This window comes from Eretmochelys imbricata, chromosome 24 (assembly GCF_965152235.1).
Source record: "Eretmochelys imbricata isolate rEreImb1 chromosome 24, rEreImb1.hap1, whole genome shotgun sequence".
Taxonomy (NCBI): Eukaryota; Metazoa; Chordata; order Testudines; family Cheloniidae; genus Eretmochelys; species Eretmochelys imbricata.
The window spans coordinates 18,526,187-18,549,729 of record NC_135595.1 but is presented as its reverse complement, the minus strand read 5'-3'; the positions used below and the strand labels follow the sequence as shown (position 1 = coordinate 18,549,729).

Genomic DNA, 23,543 nt, shown 5'->3' with positions numbered 1-23,543 from the left:
TCTGGGCCAAGCGAAATTGCCACAGGGCTCAGCCATGTTGCTGGTGAACCAGATGGGGACAGACCTCTGTGAAGAACAAGGCCCGGGGGCGTTTTGACCCCAGTTGCAATTGGCTTGTGAATGCCAAAGCGCTGCTACAAAGAAGTCTTGTCAAAAGAGTAGGAAAATGCTCGGGGAAAATTGCCTCGGGGCTAAATATTATGCAAACGGCGTGTGTTTAACCTCCTGTGCGTGGAGCTTTCGCGGACGGTGAGAATGCACCACTGCAAATAAATATGCAAGCAGCCAGCAGCCGGGAAAGTCCAGCTTCCCATTTTGGGCACATGGCGAGAAGAAATGATGAGGGGTGATGGGGCTGCGGTGACCTGGGATGCCACTAGGGAGATCCAGGGCCCAAGTGACGGAGAGGGATGGAGCCTCAGGGGACAGAACTGGGTTCTGCCAGTTCCCCTCACTCCCGACCCGCAGCCCCCTGCTAGCCCAGCCCTGAGATCCCCCAGCCCCACCGGTGCCCCTCACTCCCGACCCGCAGCCCCCTGCCAGCCCAGACCTGAGCTCCCCCCACTCCCGGGTCTACTGGTGCCAGAGCGGCTGGGCTGGGCCACGAGGACTCCGGGGCAGGGAAGCCGGGGAGTGAGGACGCGCTGCTCACAGGGACACGTGTGTGTGTGGGGGGGGGGGGGGCGGTGTCAGGAAAGGGTAGCAGCACAGACAGACAGAGACATGGAGCAAGGCTCAGCCCCTCCAGCAGGGGGCAGCACACACACACACACACACACAAAGCAGTTGTCATCCGCTCCAGCAGGGGGCACCAGGGACACCCCCCCCACAAATCCCCCCCTTACACAGCAGGGCCCATCCGCTCCAGCAGGGGGCAGCAGGGACACCCCCCACACACAAACTCCCCCACACACAGCAGGGCCCATCCACTCCAGCAGGGGGCAGCAGGGACACCCACACACAACCCCCCCCCCCACACACAGCAGGGCCCATCCACTCCAGCAGGGGGCAGCAGGGACACCCACACACAACCCCCCACACACACACAGCAGGGCCCATCCACTCCAGCAGGGGGCAGCAGGGACACCCACACACAACCCCCCCCCACACACACACAGCAGGGCCCATCCACTCCAGCAGGGGGCAGCAGGGACACCCACACACAACCCCCCCCCCCACACACAGCAGGGCCCATCCACTCCAGCAGGGGGCAGCAGGGACACCCACACACAACCCCCCCCCCCACACACAGCAGGGCCCATCCACTCCAGCAGGGGGCAGCAGGGACACCCACACACAAACACCCCCCCACACACACAGTCACACTCAGGCTGTGGGCCTCACGAGGCCGTACAACTTGAAACACAGATTCTCTTGCTCAAACTCACCCGCCATGTGTGCAGCCCCCCCACCCCCCCCCCAGTAGAATGCACCCCCCCCCCCACCCCACCTCAGCCTGCAGCTTCCCCGTCTCCCCCCAGACCCACCGGTGGCGTGCACAGGGGGTGATTCCTGAAGCGTGACCACGCCAGTCCCCAGACCAGCCATGCAACGTGTAGGAAACGCACCTCGAGGAAGCGGTTTGCTGCGTCACTTCGGGTGTGTGCTGTGCCCTGCACCCCCGCCCAATGCCTGACTCAGAGCAACTCAGTCAAACAGCAGTGCCCCGGGGGGGGGGAGGGGGGACATCCGGAGTCGAACCAAGGGGGGTTGTTAGACCCCAGAGAACTGGACGAAGTTTCCTCCCGGACCAGGACCACGTGCTCCGGAGAAGCCGAGCAGAAGCAGGGTCCCAGAGGGGATCCCACCCTCTGGAACCAGAGTTGCTAGCGAAAATTTACACTGACTGAAAACCAAACCCCGTTTGTCCGACTGGAAACATGGTGACCGCATAGGTGCCGACTCCGTGGGTGCTCCGGGGCTGGAAAAAGAGTGGGTGCTCAGCACCCAGCGGCAGCCCCGCTGATCGGCTTCTTCCCCTCCTCCCAGGGTCTCCCGCCCACCAAGATCGCCCGTTCAGTGGCCTGCAGGGGGCGCTGGCGGAGGGGGCGGAGCAAGGGTGGGAAGAGGTGGGGTGGGGGTGGGAAGAGGCGGGGCAGGGGCGGGAAGAGGCAGGGTGGGGCCTTGGGGGAAGGGGTGGAGTGGTGGCAGGGCCTGGGGTGGAGGGGCGTCTAGCACCCTCCAGGAAACTAGAACGTCGGCACCTGTGGGTGATGGAAAGCCGTCGTGGTGATTTTGTCTGCAGCATAGCTGCAGCCGCAGTGATCCCCAGATGTTAGCGAGATGAGGTGGGGGAAGGAATAGCTTTGATTGGACCAGCTCTCTCGCCAACAGAAGTCGGGGCGATAAGACGTGATGTTGGGCAGAATTTTAGGGGGGAATTTTGCAGGAAATGTCCACTGGAAAAGACTGTCCCGAGCCTCCAATTTTCATCCATGTTATGGCCAGGGGAGACAGCTGCACTCACCTAACCTGACCTGCCTAACACGGGCCGTCGGATTTCCCTGAAATAATTTCCATGTGGACAAGAGCAGATCTTCTAGAGAAACAGCCTCTCTTGCTTTTAAAATCGCCAGGGATGGAGAATCCACCAGGGGGGTTGGCCAGCTGTTCCACTGGTTAATTACTCTCACTGTTAAAAATCTGTGCCTTAATTCTCATCTGGATTTGTCCGGCTTCAATTTGCACCCATTGGATTGTGTTAGACCTTTGCTGGATTGAAGAGCCCATGATCAAATTTCTTTCCCCCGTTTAAAGACTGTGATCAAGTCACCCCTTCACCTTCTCTTTGTTACACGAAATGCATTGAACTCCTGAAGTCTCTCACGCTAAGGCAGGTTTTCCAACCCTTTAATCATTCTCGTGGCTCTTCTCTGACCCCTCCTCTATTTATTAACAGCCAGAATGGGACCCTGGATCCTCAGTTTTGAACTGTTCTTCATGGTCACAAGAGCTAGAAACTAATATTTTTTTATTTGACAAATGTGGAGAAAGAAAATCATCAAACATTGAAAGAATTGGCCGTGCCTGAATGGTGAAATCTTTTACCAGACTGTTTTCCTGTTTTTTTGACTATTGTAAATGAAATGATCCATAAAGCTACACCCCATTGGGTGTTGACTTCTGGTCTGTTGTCACTGCTGTAGCTTCCCTTAGTGTCACTGTGAGGTGCATTGTATTTTTAATAAACCACATCCTGCTGCTTCCCACTTTCTGTATGAATCAGTCGATGTAAAGAACAAATGTGCTAGGCAGGGAGCTGGAGAGCGCATATATTCCATGGGCTAATATACCGCTTCACTGAAACCACACCAGCTCTGTGTGAAGCAATTTTCCTCTAGTCTGTGCATAATATCTCACCTAGAGCTGGTTTATGGTCATTCATACCTCCCCCACAGCGCCAAACACTTCCCACTTAGATTGGTGGGAGGAGTGGGATCCTCGGTCTTCCCCCAGATATCTGGTCTCGTGCCTCTCTCTGGCTTACAGTGGAATCTTGCAATTCTCCGACTCTTAGACCAAGTGTGGGCGCCCCACTCCTGTGTCCCAACCATTTATTCCTGGCCTGGTCCAACTAGGCACCTCTTTAGAGCTGGTGGGAATGTTCTTCTGCTGGAAAACACCATTTCAGCGACACCGAAATTCCCCATGGGACTGTGTCGATTTTGATGAAATTTCATTTGGGGGGGAAGCTGGAAAGCAAATGCACTATGGTCGCAGCTTCGACTTTTTTGGGAGGGAACGTTTTGATTTTTCATTTCTTTGTCAAGCATTTGGATCTGTTTTGTTTTAAAATTGTGTAAAAACCATTTTAAAACATCAAAATCGAAACCAAATGCTTCGATTGACCCACAACGAATGTTTTTTCCCCCAAATACCCATCTAGCAGGAAGCGTTGACATTAATGATTTGCATTCAGATTTGTAAAGAAACACAAACATCACAATTTCCCCACAAATTGGCAATTCCCGTTCCCACACAGCCCTGCGTCTCTCTCTTCCAGGAAGCTGCGATCACTGCTATCCCGTAACGAGCCTTCTTAAAACAAGGAGGTTTATTAGCAAATAGAACAAAGCGGCTGAGAAACCGATTTCCAAACAACAAACAGCCGACACGGATGCTTCCATGCATCTGAAATACACTTCGCTCCAAACTAAGGGCTGGTCTATGTGGACACGAATACCTGCTTTGCAATGGGAGGAGATCAAAGTGCAGGAGGAAACTTTTAGTGCGCGTTAGCAAGGTCCATGCGACAGCTAGTGTACTAAATACACCTAAGCTAGACGGGCTTCCCAGCCGAGTCACGGGACAAGAACACACCCAACTCCCTGTCCCTTGACAAACTCAAGAGTTCTTGGTCTCAATTTCCTTTCGGGGGAGTGTGTGTTCCAACCTGTGCGTTTTTGTCAGGGAAACTCCATTTATTAAAGCCCCCCGCCTGCGTCTGGGCCCAGTTTCCACCCTGCTCACTAGCTTTTGTTACAGGCCCGAGGTGTGACGTCTTCCATTTGCCCAGTCTTGGCACAACGAGTGCTTTGATCTTGGTCAAGTGGTCTGTCCCGCCTGGCACAAGGGGAGCCCCTAAATCGGTCAGGGTCTGTGCAGCTCCCGGTGTGATGGGGGTCCGAGGGACGATCTTTCCTCTGGACTCTCCAGTTTGTCCCCATCTTTCCTACAGCACAGTGCCCAGGGTGGACCCAGGTCTCCAGCTGGAGCCTCTCCAGTGCCGAGCAGAGCAGGACAGTGACCTCCTGCGTCTGACCGACGACACTCCTGTGAATGCACCCCAGGACGCTACTGTAGTCTGGCTTTGTGGCTCAGGTTCAATTTGTGACCCTCTTTGGCCCCCAGACTCTTCCCAGCTGTACAGTGATCCCCCAGTTTGTAGCTGTGCACTGGGTTCTCCCTTTTTAAGTGACGTTCTTCGCTCTTCTCTCAACGGAATTTCCTCCTGTTGATTTCAGACCAATTCTCCAACTTGTCCAGGCCGTTTCGAACTCTCAACCTGCCCTCCAAAGGGCTTGCAACCCCTCCCGGCGTGGGATCAGCTGCGGATCTCAGAGACATGCTCCCCACTCCGCTACCCGAGTCACTCATAAACATATGGAAGAGTACCGGCCCCAGGCCTGGCCCCGGGACCAGACTGGCTCCCAGTCTGACCGCTGCTCGCTACTTTTTGAGGAGGGTCTTTGCACCAGTTGTGTACCCATCTCGTGCTGATTTCTTTGAGCCCTCATTTCCCTGGCCTGCCCATGGGGATGTCAAAAACCGAACGAAAATCAAGCTCTATCTCGCCTTCGGTGTCTCCCCTGTGTGTTAGGCCCAGAGCATTGTCCATCTTCAGAACCACCCAGGGCCACACCTGCCACGGGGCTGCCCAGGGCATCAGCTGCTCCCCACACATTTCAGTCATTATTTTGATTCCCTTAGTTACGCTGCCAGCACCAAGCAGTAACCAGGATCCTGAGGTTTGCTGCTGCGTGTTCTTTCTCTCGCCACTTCCGTTCTCTGTCTGAACCAGCCTTTACTTCTGCTCGAAAGGAAGTAAGGGTGAGGGCTGTGGCCACAGCTGGTAACTGAGACTTCGGAGCGGGACACGCGGCGGTCCGCTGAAGCCCACGATCACAAAAGGTACGTTTATTATTCTTAATTCTGCGGTAGCAGCCGGTGGCTCGGGTTAGCGATGGGCGTCTGGGAGCGGCCATCCCCCAAAGATGTTGCAGTGGAAGATCAGGGTTCCTCTTGTTCCGGGCAGTGCACAGACCCCGCTATTGTCTCTGTTGTGCCGGGCGCTGCACAGATCCCAGCCGAGATCAGGGCCCCTTTGTAAAAGGCGCTGTGCAGACCCTGACCGAGATCAGCAGCTGCATAAGCGGGTCATGACAGGCAGTCCCCATGCTTGCACTCTAGCTAGACTCAGGAAGGATCAGTCTCCCTACTTAGCAGATGGGGGAAACCGAGGCATGGAGCAATGATATGACTCAAGAGGGTGTCTGAGCCGGGAATAGAATGTGGGTGTTCTGAGTCCCATTGGTTCTGCTCAACATGGCCTTACATGGCTAGATCGTCGGGCTCAATGGGGAATGATCATCGGCTCCATGTCTAGCTGGCAGCCGGTATCAAGTGGAGTGCCCCAAGGGTCGGTCCTCGGGCCAGTTTTGTTCAGTATCTTCATAAATGATCTGGAGGATGGTGTGGATTGCACCTCAGCAAGTTTGCGGATGATACTAAACTGGGAGGAGTGGTAGATACGCTGGAGGGCAGGGATAGGGTACAGGGGGACCTAGACAAATTGGAGGATTGGGCCAAAAGAAATCTGATGAGGTTCAATAAGGATAAGTGCAGGGTCCTGCACTTAGGATGGAAGAACCCAATGCACAGCTACAGACTAGGGACCGAATGGCTAGGCAGCAGTTCTGCGGAAAAGGACCTAGGGGTGACAGTGGACGAGAAGCTGGATATGAGTCAGCAGTGTGCCCTTGTTGCCAAGAAGGCTAACGGCATTTTGGGCTGTATAAGTAGGGGCATTGCCAGCAGATCGAGGGACGTGATCGTTCCCCTCTATTCCGCATTGGTGAGGCCTCATCTGGAGTACTGTGTCCAGTTTGGGGCCCCACGCTACAAGAAGGATGTGGAAAAATTGGAAAGAGTCCAGCAGAGGGCAACAAAAATGATTAGGGGTCTGGAACACATGACTTATGAGGAGAGGCTGAGGGAACTGGGATTGTTTAGTCTGCGGAAGAGAAGAATGAGGGGGGATTTGATATCAGCCTTCAACTACCTGAAAGGGGTTTCCAAAGAGGATGGATCTAGACTGTTCTCAGTGGTAGCTGATGACAGACGAAAGCTCATGCTCAAATAAATTGGTTAGTCTCTAAGGTGCCACAAGTACTCCTTTTCTTTTTGAGAATGAGGAGTAATGGTCTCAAGTTGCAGTGGGGGAGGTCTAGGTGGGATATTAGGAAACACTATTTCACTAGAAGGGTGGTGAAACACTGATGCGTTACTTAGGGAGGTGGTGGAATCTCCTTCCTTAGAAGTTTTTAAGGTCAGGCTTGACCAAGCTCTGGTTGGGATGATTTAGTTGGGGTTAGTCCTGGACTAGAACCTCCTGAGGTCCCTTCCAGCCCTGATCTTCTATGATTCTCTGATCTGGAAAACCCTGTGAGGTGACCAAGTTTGCAGATGATACAAAATTACTCAAGAGAGTTAAGCCCAAAGCTGCGTGCGAAGAGCTACAGAGGGATCTCACCAAACTGGGCAACAAAATGGCAGAGGAAATGTAAGGTTGATAAATGCAAAGTGATGCACATTGGAAAACATAATCCCAACTCTGCATATACAGTGATGGGGACTAAATTAGATGGTCCCACTCAAGAAAGAGATGTTGGAGTCAGCGTGGATAGTTCTCTGAAAACATCCACTCAATGTGCAGCAGCAGCCAAAAAAGCGAACAGAACGCTGGGAATCATTAAGACAGGGACAGATAATGAGACTGAAAATATCGTGTTGCCTCTAGCTAAACCCATGGTACGCCTACATCTTGAACACTGCGTGCGGATGCGGTCGCCCCGTCTCAGAAAGATCTATTGGAATTGGAAAAGGTGCAGAGAAGGGCAACAAAAATGATGAGGGGGATGGAACGGCTGCCCTATGAGGAGAGATTCATAAGAGTGGGACTTTTCAGCTTGGAAAAGAGTCGGCCAAGGGGGGATGGGAGAGAGGTCTGTAAAATCCTGACTGGTGCAGAGAAAGTGACTAGGGAAGTGTTGTTTACTCCTTCTCATCACACAGGGGTCACCCGATGAAATGACGAGGCAGCAGGTTTCAAAGAAACATAAGGACGTGCTACTTCCCACAGTGTACAGCCAGCCTGTGACACTCGCTGCCAGGGCCAGGGGCACCATTTCAGATTGGGGGAAACCTTGAACCATCATTCCAGGAGCTATGTAGGCAGCTGAAAACTCTAGTTTTTTGGCAGATAATAACTTAGAATCAGGTGGCGGGCGCACTGTATCTAATTCCTATATGAAGGAAGAGAAATAGAGATACAAACCCCAGTGAAAGCCCCATTTTACATTTTTGTGTAAATTTAGAACAATCAGGAGATAATACAGCAAGATATTCCCACCCCCAAGCCTTGTGGGATCATAAGACAATAATAACGGCCAGACTGGGTCAGACCAATGGTCCATCTAGCCCAGTATCCTGGCTACTCCCAGCAGACAATGCCAGGTGCATCAGAGGGAATGAACAGAACAGGGGTTCATCGAGTGACCCATCCCGTCATCCACTCCCAGCTTCTAGCAAACAGGCTAGGGACACTCAGAGCAGGGGTTGCATCCCTGCCCATCCTGGCTAATAGCCATGGCTGGACCTATCCTCCAGGAACTGATCTAGTTATTTTTTGAACCCTGTTCTAGTCTTGGCCTTCACAACGTCCTCTGGCAAGGAGTTCCACAGGCTGACTGGGTGCTGTGTGAAGTTATACTTCCTTTTGTTTAGTAATTTCACAGGGTGACCCCTAGTTCTTCTGTTATGAGAAGGAGTAAATAACACTGCCTTATTCACTATTGCCACTATCTCCGAAAACATTTTACGGTCCTCTCTCATATCCCCGCTCAGTCGTCTCCTCTCCAAGCTGAACGGTCCCTGTCTTTCTAATCTCTCCTCATACGACAGCCGTTCCATCCGCCTCATCATGTTTGTTGCCCTTTTTGGTACCTTTTCCAATTCCGATAGCTCTTTTTTGCGATGGGCTGACCAGATCTGCACACGATATTCCACGTGTGGGCTTCCCATGGATTTATATAGATCCAAGATGTTATTTTCTGTTCTGTTATTGGTCCCTTTCCTAGTCATTCCCAAAATTCTCTTCGCTTTTTTGACAGTTGCTGCCCATTGGGTGGATGTTTTCAGAGAACTCTCCACAGTGACTCCCAGATCTCTTTCTTTGGCGGTAACAGCTAATTTAGACCCCATTATTTTATATATGTAGTTGGGATTATGTTTTCTGATATGCATTACTTTGCAATATCAGCTTTGGAGCCTTAATACAAAAACTAACAACTTTAACTGGCAAATAAAATCCTTGCAGCATATTTGCTCAGTATCATTGTCCTTACCACGTGACACCAATCACTCTAAAACACCCACATACTTTTAAAATTTAATTTATATTGCCTTTTGGAAAATTATAAGCAAATAAATATACGCCCTTTTAATTTGTGTATCTCATTTCTCACGAAAAAGTTGAGTCTAAAGTACTTGAGTTTCCCCTCAAATATTCTTCTAAAAGGTGGAATAACTAATAAATTAGAGAAGTTCGTTTTGGCACTAGCTTTAAAAAAAAGGAAGAACAAAAAGCTTTTCAGGTGATAATTGGAAAGAAAATTTTACAATAGATTGGCCAACACGGGCTTACCATCAGCTCTAAGAAACCTGTAGGTGTATTTCCAGTAGATAAAAATGTTATCATAGAATATCATAGAATCATAGAATCTCAGGGTTGGAAGGGACGTCAGGAGGTTCTAGTCCAACGCCCTGCTCAAAGCAGGACCAACCCCAACTAAATCATTCCAGCCAGGGCTCTGTCAAGCCTGACCTTAAAAACCTCAAAGGAAGAAGATTCCACCACCTCCCTAGGTAACGCATTCCAGTGTTTCACCACTCTCCTAGTGAAAAAGTTTTTCCTAATATCCAACCTAAATCTCCCCCACTGCAACTTGAGACCATTACTCCTTGTTCTGTCATCTGCTACCACTGAGAACAGTCTAGATCCATCCTCTTTGGAACCCCCTTTCAGGTAGTTGAAGGCTGATATCAAATCCCCCCTCATTCTTCTCTTCCGCAGACTAAACAATCCCAGTTCCCTCAGCCTCTCCTCATAAGTCATGTGTTCCAGACCCCTAATCATTTTTGTTGCCCTCTGCTGGACTCTTTCCAATTTTTCCACATCCTTCTTGTAGTGTGGGGCCCCAAACTGGACACAGTACTCCAGATGAGGCCTCACCAATGCGGAATAGAGGGGAACGATCACGTCCCTCGATCTGCTGGCAATGCCCCTACTTATACAGCCCAAAATGCCGTTAGCCTTCTTGGCAACAAGGGCACACTGCTGACTCATATCCAGCTTCTCGTCCACTGTCACCCCTAGGTCCTTTTCCGCAGAACTGCTGCCTAGCCATTCGGTCCCTAGTCTGTAACGGTGCATTGGATTCTTCCGTCCTAAGTGCAGGACCCTGCACTTATCCTTATTGAACCTCATCAGATTTCTTTTGGCCCAATCCTCTAATTTGTCTAGGTCCCTCTTGTGACAGGGTCGGGCCAGAAGGCTACAGGAAAGTAATAGAAGGCAGATATATTAGCCCCAGGCTAAGCAGGTCCCTTTTCCCTGGGTAAGGTAACAGGGAAGGTTCCAGAACAATCAGGAACCTTCTGGAGACAATTAAGACAGACAGACTGATTAGAACACCTGCAGCCAATCAAGAAGCTGCTAGAATCAATTAAGGCAGGCTAATCAGGGCACCTGGGTTTTAAAAAGGAGCTCACTTCTGTTTGTGGTGTGCGTGTGAGGAGCTGGGAGCAAGAGGCACTAGGAGCTGAGAGTGAGAACGCGGACTGTTGGAGGACTGAGGAGTACAAGCGTTATCAGACACCAGGAGGAAGGTCCTACGGTGAGGATAAAGAAGGTGTTGGGAGGAGGCCATGGGGAAGTAGCCCAGGGAGTTGTAGCTGTCGCACAGCTGTTCCAGGAGGCTCTCTAGACAGCTGCATTCCACAGGCCCCTGGGCTGGAACCCGGAGTAGAGGGCGGACCCGGGTTCCCCCCAAATCCCCCCAACTCCTGGTCAGACACAGGAGGAGTCGATCTGGACTGTGGGTTCAGAAAAACGGCCAAGCTGAGGGCTGCCATGAAGCTCCAAGGCGAGCAAATCCACCAATAAGCGCAAGACCCACCAAGGTAGAGCAGAAACTTTGTCACACTCTTTATCCTATCCCTACCCTCCAGCGTATCTACCTCTCCTCCCAGTTTAGTGTCATCTGCAAACTTGCTGAGGGTGCAATCCACACCATCCTCCAGATCATTTATGAAGATATTGAACAAAACCGGCCCCAGGACTGAACCTTGAGGCACTCCACTTGATACCGGCTGCCAACTAGACATGGAGCCATTGATCGCTACCCATTAAGCCCGACAATCTAGCCAACTTTCTATGCACCTTATCGTCCATTCATCCAGCCCATACTTCTTTAACTTGCTGGCAAGAATACTGTGGAGAGTCAAAAGCTTTGCTAAAATCAAGGAACAACACGTTCACTGCTTTCCCCTCATCCACAGAGCCAGTTATCTCGTCATAGAAGGCAATTAGATTAGTCAGGCATGACTTGCCCTTGGTGAATCCATGCTGACTGTTCCTGATCACTTTCCTCTCCTCTAAGTGCTTCAGAATTGATTCCTTGAGGACCTGCTCCATGATTTTTCCAGGGACTGAGGTGAGGCTGACCGGCCTGTAGTTCCCAGGGTCCTCCTTCTTCCCTTTTTTAAAGATGGGCACTACATTAGCCTTTTTCCAGTCGTCCGGGACCTCCCCCGATCGCCATGAGGTTTCAAAGATAATGGCCAATGGCTCTGCAATCACATCCGCCAACTCCTTTAGCACTCTCGGATGCAACTCATCCGGCCCCGTGGACTTGTGCACGTCCAGCTTTTCTGAATAGTCCCGAACCACTTCTTTCTCCACAGAGGGCTGGTCACCTCCTCCCCATGCTGTGTTGCCCAGTGCAGCAGTCTGGGAGCTGACCTTGTTAGTGAAGACAGAGTCAAAAAAAGCATTGAGTACATTAGCTTTTTCCACATCCTCTGTCACTAGGTTGCCTCCCTCACTCAGTAAGGGGCCCACACTTTCCTTGACTTTCTTCTTGTTGCTAACATACCTGAAGAAACCCCTCTTGTTACTCTTAGCATCCCTTGCTAGCTGCAACTCCAGGTGTGATTTGGCCCTCCTGATTTCACTCCTGCATGCCCAAACAATATTTTTATATTCTTCCCTGGTCATTTGTCCAATCTTCCACTTCTTGTAAGCTACTTTTTTGTGTTTAAGATCAGCAAGGATTTCACTGTTAAGCCAAGCTGGTCGCCTGCCATATTAACTATTCTTTCGACACATCAGGATGGTTTGTCCCTGTAACCTCAATAAGGATTCTTTAAAATACAGCCAGCTCTCCTGGACTCCTTTCCCCCTCCTGTTATTCTCCCAGGGGATCCTGCCCATCAATTCCCTGAGGTTGTCAAAGCCTGCTTTTCTGAAGTCCATCGCTTTTTACAATGGCGATGTGTTTTCTTTTCTTATTAAGTTACTCAGTAACTAGAAATAAAGTCTTAAACATTGTAATATATTTATACAATGCATTCTCCAGCACAAATGAAACACCCTCCAGTTCAAGGAACTCAAGGTGTAAAGATTCAAATCATAAAAACGAATGCATAAATTGAACTTGTATTTACAAAGGACTGATCTAAAAGCCTGTTGCAGCCTCTGGAAACTGTTCAGTTTTATAATATACTGTAGGAATCCTGAGTATGTACCAGTGACCCAACTGGATGATTCTCAACGTGCCATAATGAAAATACAATCTGACACGAGACGTGTTAAATGTTACCAAGAAAATTTGCCCTCTAAGCAATGTCATATCTAGGGCGCACTCAGATATTAAGGAAGTTAAGAAAGAGATCTATTCCCAGGCTGTAACAATCTGGTAGGATTAAGAGCCAGCCAGGAACTGTGAAAAAGTCCCTGGGTCCGTAGAATAATTGAAGAAAGAAACCATTTGTATTTGCTGATGGAGACGCTGAGGTACGGACAATAACGTCCTCTGGTTTCCATCATAAGAGACTGAACGTCTCAGGGCAGCACCGACGGTGACAGTGGAAATAAAACGGCCCGGCTTTGTGAGGGAGACTCGTGGAGATCAGCACGCACCAGGTCCCTTCTCTGGGCCAAGGCTGGCCAGGACTTGCCCTCCCCTGGCTCCCATCCCACCAGCGGGGGAACGAGGAGCTATTTCCCCGCAGGAAGGGCTTTGAGTGCCCTCTGGTGCCAGGCTCTCAGCCGCCCAGCCGGAGGGGGCTCTGCTCAGGGTGGGGGCGGACAGAGCCATGCAGACAGCTCCACTCAGACTCAGCTAAGGGCTGCGGCTTCCTCCGGTGAGAGCCTGGAGCAGCGGTTCGTTTTCCTGTTTGCACCCCGCTGTGGTAGGAAACTCGGGGGGGGTGGGGGGATGGAAGCCCCCCTTGTCATCCCTAAATGGTGCCCATGGGGATGTTGTGAAACCCAGACGTATAACTGGGTTCAGAAGAGATCAGTTCCTGGAGCTGGTCAGGGACGCATCCCCCTGCCCTGGGTGTCCCTGAGCCTCCGACGCCGGAAGCTGGGGCCGGACACCAGGGGCTGGATCACTTGATAATTGCCCTGTTCATTCCCTCTGAAGCACCTGGCACCGGCCAGGGCCAGACACAGGACTCTGGGCTGGATGAATCTTTGCTCTGACCCACTCTGGCCATGCTGACATATCTCCTAGTGGACTTAACTCGTTTCATTTTCTTTCTAGTCCCGGCCACATTCAAACTCTCAGGTTCAAACCCCCGAGGCTCAAAGACCTGATCGGTCCTAGCTCCCACGCAACAGGTCCGTGGCTGAGACGGGGCTAGAACCCAGGAGCCCTGGCTCCCAGCCCTGGCCCCTGCCCGCTAACCACCTGGCCTGTCGGCCCTTGCTGTCCTGCAGGCCCCACTCAGCGCCGATCACGACCCCGTGCTCTCCCCCGTCATGACGAAAGCGCTCCTCACCTTCTGTGTCCTCGCCGCTCTCCAGGCGACCGCGGCTGCTCAGAACGGAACGGGTGAGTCGCCGGCGGTGGGGGTGACAGCCTGTGGGGGGCCACCCCGTAGCATGCAGGAGGGGGGTGGTCCCATTTTAAAGAGCCTGTGAGCCCTCTAGCGGAGCGCCCTGTGTTCTGCGGATGAGACACCCCCGAACCCCAGGTCGGTTGGAAAATGGGCAGGCGGAAGGGGGTTCCCCCAGCAAACATTTCAAGCTGTCCGTGGAAAATCGAAACATACAAAATTTCAATCCAGAAACGCTGCCACGGTGCCTCGTGGGAGCTGTAGTTCAGGGACCTTGTGCTCCTTCTAGGAGGGGAGGTGGGTCTATTGGTTAGAGCCGGGCGGGCTGGGAGCCAGGACTCCTGGGTTCTCTCCCCAGCTCTGGAAGGAGAGAGGGGGCCAGGATTTCTGGGTTCTAGTCCTGGATCTGGATGGGAAGTAGGGTCTAGTGGTTAGAGAAGGGCCAGTTGGGAGACAGGACTCCTGGGTTCTCCCCCCGCCCCACTGTAGGACAGGAATGGGGTTTAGTGGGTTAGAGAAGGGGGTCTAGGAGCCAGGACTCCTGGGTTCTCTCTCTGGCTCTGGGAGGGGAATGGAGTCTTGTAGTTAGGGCAGGGCCGGACTCCTGGGTTCTATTCTCAGGTCTCAGAGGGGAGTGGGGTCTAGTGGTTAGGGCAGGGGGGCTGAGAGCCAGGATTCCTGGGTTCTCTCTCTGGCTCTGGGAGGGGAGTGGGGTCTAGTGGTTAGGGCAGGGGGGCTGGGAGCCAGGACTCCTGGGTTCTCTCTCTGGCTCTGGGAGGGGAATGGGGTCTAGTAGTTAGGGCAGGGCAGGACTCCTGGGTTCTATTCTCAGGTCTCAGAGGGGAGTGGGGCCTAGTGGTTAGGGCAGCGGGGCTGGGAGCCAGGATTCCTGGGTTCTCTCTCTGGCTCTGGGAAGGGAGTGGGGCCTAGTGGTTAGGCCAGGGGGGCTGGGTTCTCTCTTTGGCTCTGGGAGAGGAATGGGGTCTAGTAGTTAGGGCAGGGGGGCTGGGAGCTGGGTGCATCATGAGACCTGTAGCCCAGGCAGGAGAATGGGAGCAGGAGACAACTGAATTTCACCTCCCATGATGCACCAGGTGCCATTTCTGGCTTCGAATATGACCATTTTTGGCCCCCGAAATCAATTCCGTTTCCGGCCGTTCAGCGTTTCGGCTGTGGGTGGGGTGTGGCAGAGTGCACTGTCATGTGGGCGGGGAAAAACAAAGACAAAATAACGCCCCCCGCTACCCAATGGGCTGAGGGTGGGGAACAAACCCAGCCAATCAGGAGGAGGTGAGGCCCAGCTGGCTCTGATCAACCACCAATCACTGCCGAAGCTGCGGGCAGTGGGCGGAGCCCGAAGGCTATATGAGTCGGACCCCACGCACTCCAGGAGGGCCGGGGGGCAAGAGGTGACACACAGCAGAAGGGGTCACTTAGCCGCAAGCCCTAGAGAGGGCGCCAGAGCTGGGTCTGACCCACGGCTCCTGGGGCAAGACGGTGCCACGTGCGGGCACCGGTCAGAGCCTCTGTGAAGAGACCGGTGCACGGAGACCTCACGGGGAAAGGGGCCCGAAGCAAACGGCTGCCGATGATGGTGAAAGCTACGTCGATGCACCCCTGTTTTGTAAGAACTGCTCCGTCCTCTGCTTTCCTGTCTGCCCCTGGCCTCGGTTTCTGGGGCGGCTGGGTCATCTGGGCCCCCAGGCAATCGGGGGAGCGGGAGATGACGTCAGAATATTCAGCCCTTTGCCAAGGTCCATTTGCCATCCACGAATAGCCGGGATGGGAAATTTTCCGCCGCCGTCGGGACCCATTGGGGTAACATTTGCAGGTTATTATTGGGGGAACGCAGAAGACGTCGCAGCCCCTTGGTGGTTTGCTCCGCTCCTCAGCCCGGGGATGGAACAGCATCCCCTTGAGCTAGGGTGGCTGTAGGTGAGCGGGGCTATTGCACACTTACAAGGGCTTTTGCACACTCAGCCCTTTCCCCCGGGCCACTGGGTAGCAGTGCCAAGTCCGGGGGAAACTGAGGCACGCATCGGCTTCATAAAAACGTGGTGGAACGTGCCCACTTTGTCACAGCCCCTTCTTCCAAGGTAGGAAGCATCCACGCCGCGGCACCGGGAGCCGTGCTGCTATAACGGCTGTAGCGTGGACAGGGCCCAGGAAGGATAAGAGTCTCCCCAAAATTGGGAAGCCAGATGTTGGTTGGGTACAAAGATGAGTTTCTCCCCCCCGGCCCCCTCCCACCCCATCTCTCTTTTCAGGGACGCCGCTGGCCTGTTTCTATTGCAAAACTGGACAAAGCTGCCACCCGGCCCCCCAGACCTGCTCCCCGCCCCAGGACGCCTGCATCATCGTTCGAGAGCACAACACGCTCGGTGAGTCCCCTCGCGGCGGCTGCGGGATGCGCCCGTGCGGCGGGAACCCTGCGCTTGGGCGCGTTGGCCACGCGGCTTCCGAGCTGGCGTGTGTCTGAATGCAGCCAGAGGAATCCAGCCCTGAAAGGCAGCGGGGAGAGAGGGGGGTGGGTGGGCTGGAATCGGCTCCCAAGGGCGGTCGTGGGGTCCCCATCAGCGGACGTTTTCCGACCAGCTTGGACGAACGCCCGCCAGGGCTGGTCTCGGTCGCCTTGGTCTGCCCTCAGCGCCGGGTGCTGGACTGGATGCCCTTTCGAGGTCCCTTCCAACTAGCGGTGGCATGGGGCACTCGCCAGGTGATCACAGGGGGGGCCCCGGCAGCGAGGGGCCCCCCAGACCTGGGCACTCAGTTTCTTGTCCCCAGGGATGATATGACAGCCAAAGGGAAGTGCCCATCCCGCTCAGCGTGATGGCCCAGGGACGGCAGCCCCGCCCGGTGGGATGATGCCACCCCCCACCATGGTTTGGAGGGGCAATGCCAGTCTGGGCCCTGGAATTGAGCCTAGCAAGGAGGGCACCACGGGACGGACCCCCCACTGCTTCCAGCCCTGCGTTCCTACAGAGACGGCTGGTGATGGTTATAAGGTGGCAAGGGGAGGGGGGTGCATCCTGGAATGAGCCACGGCTCAGTGGCCATCCTGCTGAGTGAGAAGCCAAGGAAAAAAATACAGAGGGAAAGGCTGGGGTTCAGGGCCCAATCCGCAGGGGCGCCCGACTCTCCTAGGTCGGGGCCTTGGGCGGGAGGCCCCTGTCTCTGCCTGGGACAATCTCTCCCCTAGAGGTGCTATCCCAAGTCAGGCCAGGCATTTCTCATTGGGAAAGAAACAAGGGAGACCCCCAGGCCCATCTAATCTCTGCTCTCGGAGCTGCTCTGTTGGGGGTGGCGAGCGGAATGGGGAGAAGTTGGCTGTGTTGCCCGGTGGTTAGCGCCCTCACCTGGCTGTGGGAGACCTGCCTGTGAGGATCTGCTCGTGCCAATATCTAGCGGTGGCTCCGTCGGTGTAACCGGCGCGTGACGTCCCCTTCTCGCCTCCCTGCCTTTCCAACAGGCGCGGAGAACTCGGGCACGTACCAGTCCTGCGCCAACTCCCGCCAGAACCTCACGGGCTTCCTGGCTTTTTACTTCGGGGCCACGGTGGCCGTGGAGATCCAGTCGGAAATTTGCAAGACCGACGACTGCAACGCCGAGTCCACGCCCTCCAGTACGTACCGCCGCCGGCGGGTCGGATTTGCAGGCGCAGGGAAGCACCTGGGTCAAACCCCAAACCTCCGAGGGGCTGCTATTCCCGGCCTCGGGGAAAAGCCAGGAGATTTCTGAAGACCCTGGGGCAAGCGTGCGGTTGGGGGGGAGGTCATTTGTCATGGGAAGCAAGTGGGGATGAGACATGTCCAGGGGAGAGAGGGAAGTTTTAATGCCTTTGTCCTGGTAAGACCTTTCCTTGCATACTGTGGTCCCCCACCTTCAAGGCAGATGAATTCAAAGTGGGCCAGGTGCAGAGCAGGGCTTCTGGGCTGATCAGAGACATGGGGACCCGGTCTTATGAGAGAGAGAGCTTGGTTTGTTTAGCCTGGGATAATGCAGGCTGAGAGGAGACCTGATTGCTCTCAGGGGGAGTCTTCTGGGGTGCAAAATGGACCAGTAAGGGGTCACTGCCTGCCCTGTAACCATGGGTGCCTTAAAATGCTCTACGTCAGCCCAGATGCCTGCAGCCTGCAGTCCCTCAAGTGTCTCTGCTCCTCGTCCCCTCCCCTCCGTGGCTGCTGCTTGCACAGGTGACCCCAACCCACGCCTCCCAGTCCCGGATTTCCCCAGTGCTGCAACGTCCGGACCTTTTCCGAGCCAGTCAGAGACGCAATCCGCTTTGTTTGCTCCTTTAAAGAGATCCAGCAGCTCGCCCCGGTACCGGCAGTTCGTCATCGCTTCTGTTCAAACGCAGCCCCAGGTGGGCTGAGATCAGTGGTTTTCAACCTGTGGTCCGTGGACGCCTGGGGGTGGGGGTGGGCCACAGACGATGTCTGGGATTTCCAAAGGAGTCCGCATCTCCGTTCAGAATTCTTTAGGGGCCCGCAAATGAAGAGGTTGCAAACCTCGGATTTAGGTGAAAAAGTCAAACCGGTTTCTTAACAAGAGGACCTAGGCGACGCGGACAAGGAGCAGGACTGGAGTTAGGAAGGGTGACAAAGAAACGGACCTAAAAAGACGCTTTTGAATGGCTCAGACTCAACCAGCCTCTGCTTTGGTTCGAGGTCCATTTCTTACCAACCCTTTTCTTCGATCCCTTTGGGTGAAGCACCCATCTCGGCCTCCGTTGCTGGACAGGCCCCAGCGGACTAGAGCTCCTGCAAGCGGAGAAAGATGGGTCCTTCCAGCGAGGCGGGTTGAAGCCCCTGGGAGCTGCTGGGTTTCGTCTCTCGAAAGGAGCAAGGCAGACGCCAGCCCTGACTGCTCCGGCGTGTGCCCCAGGACACGACGCGGGGAAGCAGCCCCGAGGGACAAGAGCGATGGAAGTTGGTGGGGGAGGCGGGCGCGGGAACACACAGCCCGGGAAGCGACCGAGGCTGGAAGTCAGGATGTTTCTAGCCGCCAGAGGAGAGGGGTGGCAGGACAGCTGCCCGCTGGAGGAGTGGGGGAGCTGGCTGGCTGAGCGGGACGATGTGCCGGGTGGATGGCCCGGGAGGGTCCTGCCCATCCTATGTTCTCCGGCCACGGTTTCTTCCCGGAGCAAAACCTTCTTTCTCCCGCTGCCTTTCAGGGCTGCCCATCAGCAGCGTCCGCAACGGGCTGCAGTGCCCGGCCTGCTACGCCCCGGGCTTCGAGAGCTGCGAGAGCGACGGGGCCCTGCACTGCACGGGAGGCGCCAACCGATGTGCTGACGTCGTCGGGACGCTGGCGCAAGGTGCAGCTTCCGCCGCTCCGGGGCGGGTTAAACCCCGGGGAGTCGGGGGGGGGGGGGGTCCTGGGGCTCTTCCAGGCCGGCTGAGCCGGGGAGCCGGGAACGCCCCTTTGCTTAGCAATAGCTGAAACCAAAGAGGCCGTCGGTTAAAAGGAAAAGCTGCATCATCGGGCTCTGTCCTGGCTCCCAGGCCCCCCTGCTCTAACCACTAGGGCCTGCACCCTTCCCAGAGCCAGGGAGAGAACCCAGGAGTCCTGGCTCCCAGCTCCCCCTGCTCTAACCACTAGACCCCACACCCTTCCCAGAGCCAGGGGGAGAACCCAGGAGTCCTGGCTCCCAGCCCCATCTACTCTAACCACTATACTCCCCTACGCGAGCCAGGGATAGAACCCAGGTCTCCTGGTTCCCAGCCCTCCCCACTCTAGCTCACTGCGCCCCACTTTCCTCCCAGAACCAAGAACAGAACCCAGGTGTCCTGGCTCCCAGCCCTCTCTAACCACTAGACCCCACGTCCTTCCCAGAGCTAGGGTTAGAATCTACATGTCCTGACTCCCAGGCCCCCGCTCTAACCACTAAATCCCATTCCCCATCTAGAGCAAAGGACAGTCCTGGCTCCCTGCTCCCTTGTTCTCATCACTAGACCCCATTCCCCTCCAGAGCCAGGGAAAGAACCCAGGAGTCCTGGCTCCCAGCCCCCCTGCACATTCCAGCAAGACTTGGAGTCCCTTTGCATATTTTTGGTGAACCGCTCTGGTCAAAAGGGGTAAAAATATTTTACCCCCTTTGCTGAGCAGCAGCAGAATTCTGTGGCCTTGTAGGTCAGTTTTCCACTGGAGGAGAAATCCGTGGGGCAAAGTCTAGTATTTCCTTAGGGCAGTTTGCTTGTTTACACTGTCTCCGCCAGTCCTGGAACAGAGGTGGATGCAAACAGCATGCAGGCTGTCCCCTTAATCTCTGTTCAAACTCCAAAGGATCTCAGGGAATATTTTTGAAGTCAGAGATTCATGCAGAGAGCAATTTCTCCTGCTGCACAGCTGCCCTAGAAAGATACTGCATGAAAAAAACAGACCGCAAGCTTGTCTGACTAGGTGAAACATCTTCCTGGAGGGTCAGTCGCTTCATTGCCTCTGTAGGATGAGCACACTGCACCCCCTAAGAACCCCCTGTGCCCCAGGGACTCCCTGCAACTCCCCCTTACTCCAAGTGCCCCCCATACCCAGGTACCCCAGGCCAGGGGCTCTGCATGGCCCCCTTTGCCATAGCAGAGATGCCGTCACATGGCGTGCAGGACCTCCCTTTGCTGGGCCAGTGATAACGATTCAGAGCCCAGGGCCTCTTGCGAAGAAGAGTGGGTGCATCTTGAGGACCGCGCAGGAAGAAAAGCAGGGTTCCCCCAACCCCCTGAGGTTTATTTTACCTCCACGTTTGATACTGGTTGCACCGCTGCTGGAATCCTGTGTCCAGTGCTGGTGTCGGGGAACATGGTGGTAAATTGCAGTGTGTGTTGGGGTGGTGGTGTGTGTGTGTGTGGGGGGGGGGGTCAGAGAAGAGCCATGAGAATGATCCAAGGTGTGGAAAACCTGGCTTTAAAGTCCAGTGGCCTACGCTACCCAGGATGCCCCCTTCGCTGATCACAGGGGTCCTTCCTGGCCTGAGAATTTATGAACCGGGTTGGGAGCTACCCCGAGGCCGCTTAGGTTTGGAGGCGAGGTCCCTGGAGAACCAACCGGGGCCCGATCATGGCGTCACAGAAGGGGCTTAGGCTGAGCCGTGTCTGATCGACTCTGGTTTCCCCACACAGGTGGAGTCGCGATCCCGTTTGCAGCCCGGGGCTGCGCTACCCAGGCGGCCTGTGGCATCAAGACGCTGGAATCGGGGGTGTTCACCTACAAACTGACCAAGGTCCAGTGCAGCCCGGCGCCCCAAGCGCAGCCCAGCAGTGCCACCCGGACTCTGGCCTGGGACGCCTTCACCCTGGGCAGCATCGTCCCCTGGGCCTCCCTTTTCCTCTCTGCCCTTCTGGGGCTATTCCTCTGCTGATGCCCCATCTGCGTGACTGGCTGCCCCACAGGCCATTAGTGTCTCAGTATAACCGGCATGCTCTGCCCTTCCCTGCCCCCGGCTGTGCCTCAGTTTCCCCCTCTCTGTAAGGGGGATAACAATGGTGACCTTCCCTTGCAAAGGTCTTTGGGATCCCTGGCTAGGCAGGGGCTTGAGACAGAGCCAGGAGGGGACTCTGCTAATTCCGCTGGAGTTTGGAGCAAAGTGCTGTGCATTATTAATATCCCCACACAGCTTCTCCCCCAGCTTTCAAAGATCCCTGTGAGGGAACAGAACCCCAGACTCCTGACTCACAGCCCTCCCCCTCCCCGCTCTAACCACTAGCCCCCACTCACCTCCCAGAGCTGGGGATAGAACCCAGGAGTCCTGGCTCCCAGCTCCCCGGAGATTCCAGAAAAGGTCCGAGCCCCCCTGTGCATTTCAAACTCCTCTGAATAAAGCATGACCAGAGATGCAATCGCCCAAGAGCGTCCATGCATGTGTGTGTGCTCGTGTGTACCAGCTCTGACCATGTCTCCTCCGCTTTCATGTGTCTCTGACAAACACCCCTGCTTCAGGGAGCAACTCTGCCTCCAGAACTGACTCCAGACAGAGGCTGCAGGGCACAGCAAACACACCGGCTGTTTGCACACTTCCCTCCACACAAAAACCTCGCATAATTCCCCCCCTCCCCCTCCAAAAAAACTAGCAAAACCCCAGCACATCTCCCCACAAGTCAAAACTTGCTCCACAATCAGAAAAGGTCCTGCTCAGGTTAAGTGTAACAGCACCACCTGGTGACGCCTTGCCTGCCCGAACGATATTCTGGAGCACCCCCTATTCACTATTTACGTATTGTTATGCTGAAGGTTGCTAAGGGCTGCTAACAGGTGACTCTTGGGTGCAAAGACGGCCACAGACCTCATGAAAGCCGATGGCTGTGGCAAGCACCTGCCTTCAGGCTCAGTTCAAGGAGCAATTAAGCCCCTCTAAATAGCAGAGAGAGCTAGGAAAATGGAGGTGACCACCCAAGGCACGTGGCTGCTCAGAGTTGATCCCCGTCGGCTGAGGGGAACCGAGGCACTAGGAGGTCAACTGCTGCTGCCGTGAGGAGGAGGCAGGAAGCCAGGAGGACTAGTTTGTGGTTTCCTCCATCGCTTTTCGCTGCAGAGAGGAAGAACAAAGGCCAAGAGACAACTGCAAAGATTCCAGCATTGCCAGTGTAACCCTTCTGCCCGTCAGAGTTGGCAGCAACAAGGGCCGGGGTCAGGATCTAGGGGTTCCCTTCCAATAACACAATGAAAACCGGCTCGAGCCCCCACCCAGTGACCTGGGACAAATCTATACCACCCCCGCTGGGCGCCTCCAAGAGACAATACTTCCCCTCTCGCAAGCACAGAGTCTGAGTGTAGCAAAAGCCTTTTAATACCAGAGAGAAACAATGTGGCATTATGTTGGGGAAACACCACCAACAGGATTCATAACACAACCCGTGAGCAAAAAACCCACCCCAAGCAAATTGGGGCATGTCCTTTCCCTTTGGTTCTTGAGTCCAGTAACCCAAAATCCCAAAAGTCCAACGACCCCAAAGTCTCTGTCCCTGGTCAGGGCAGCCCCAGAGTTCAAAAGTTTATCTGCAGAGTTTTACCTTCCAACCTGGGTGGAGATGGGGGGAGAGTTAAGGGGCTCCTTACGTGGTCCAAAGCTGATGGCCCCACCTCCCCATGGGGCTCCGCTCTCCCAGCTGCCCCATGAGCTGCTCCAGGCATCCGACAAACTGCTCTGCCCTGTCAGCCATCCCGCAAACTGCTCCACCATATAGCTTCAGGCTCCCCCACTACTTAACACAACACTCAGGGTATGTCTACACTACGGAATAAGGTCGAATTTATAGAAGTCGGTTTTTTAGAAATCGGTTTTATATATTCGAGTGTGTGTCCCCACAGAAAATGCTCTAAGTGCATTAAGTGCATTAACTCGGTGGAGCGCTTCCACCGTACCGAGGCAAGCGTCGACTTCCGGAGCGTTGCACTGTGGGTCGCTATCCCACAGTTCCCACAGTCTCCGCTGCCCATTGGAATTCTGGGTTGAGATCCCAATGCCTGATGGGGCTAAAACATTGTCGCGGGTGGTTCTGGGTACATATCGTCAGGCCCCCGTTCCCTCCCTCCCTCCGTGAAAGCAAGGGCAGACAATCGTTTCGCGCCTTTTTTCCTGAGTTACCTGTGCAGACGCCAGACCACGGCAAGCATGGAGCCCGCTCAGCTCACCGTCACCCTATGTC

The 23,543-nt window shown here is 54.5% G+C and overlaps 1 protein-coding gene across 1 annotated transcript; it reads left to right on the top strand.

Moving 5' to 3' along the window:
• Nucleotides 1-5,533: 5,533 nt before the first annotated feature.
• Nucleotides 5,534-21,697, top strand: LOC144279723 (phospholipase A2 inhibitor and Ly6/PLAUR domain-containing protein-like). The gene is made up of 6 exons (XM_077841331.1): nt 5,534-5,631; nt 13,787-13,901; nt 16,173-16,286; nt 17,375-17,527; nt 19,079-19,222; nt 21,021-21,697. The coding sequence occupies exons 2-6, from the start codon at nt 13,829-13,831 to the stop codon at nt 21,257-21,259; spliced, it is 723 nt and encodes a 240-aa protein (XP_077697457.1). The 5' UTR covers nt 5,534-5,631; nt 13,787-13,828; the 3' UTR covers nt 21,260-21,697.
• Nucleotides 21,698-23,543: the final 1,846 nt, after the last annotated feature.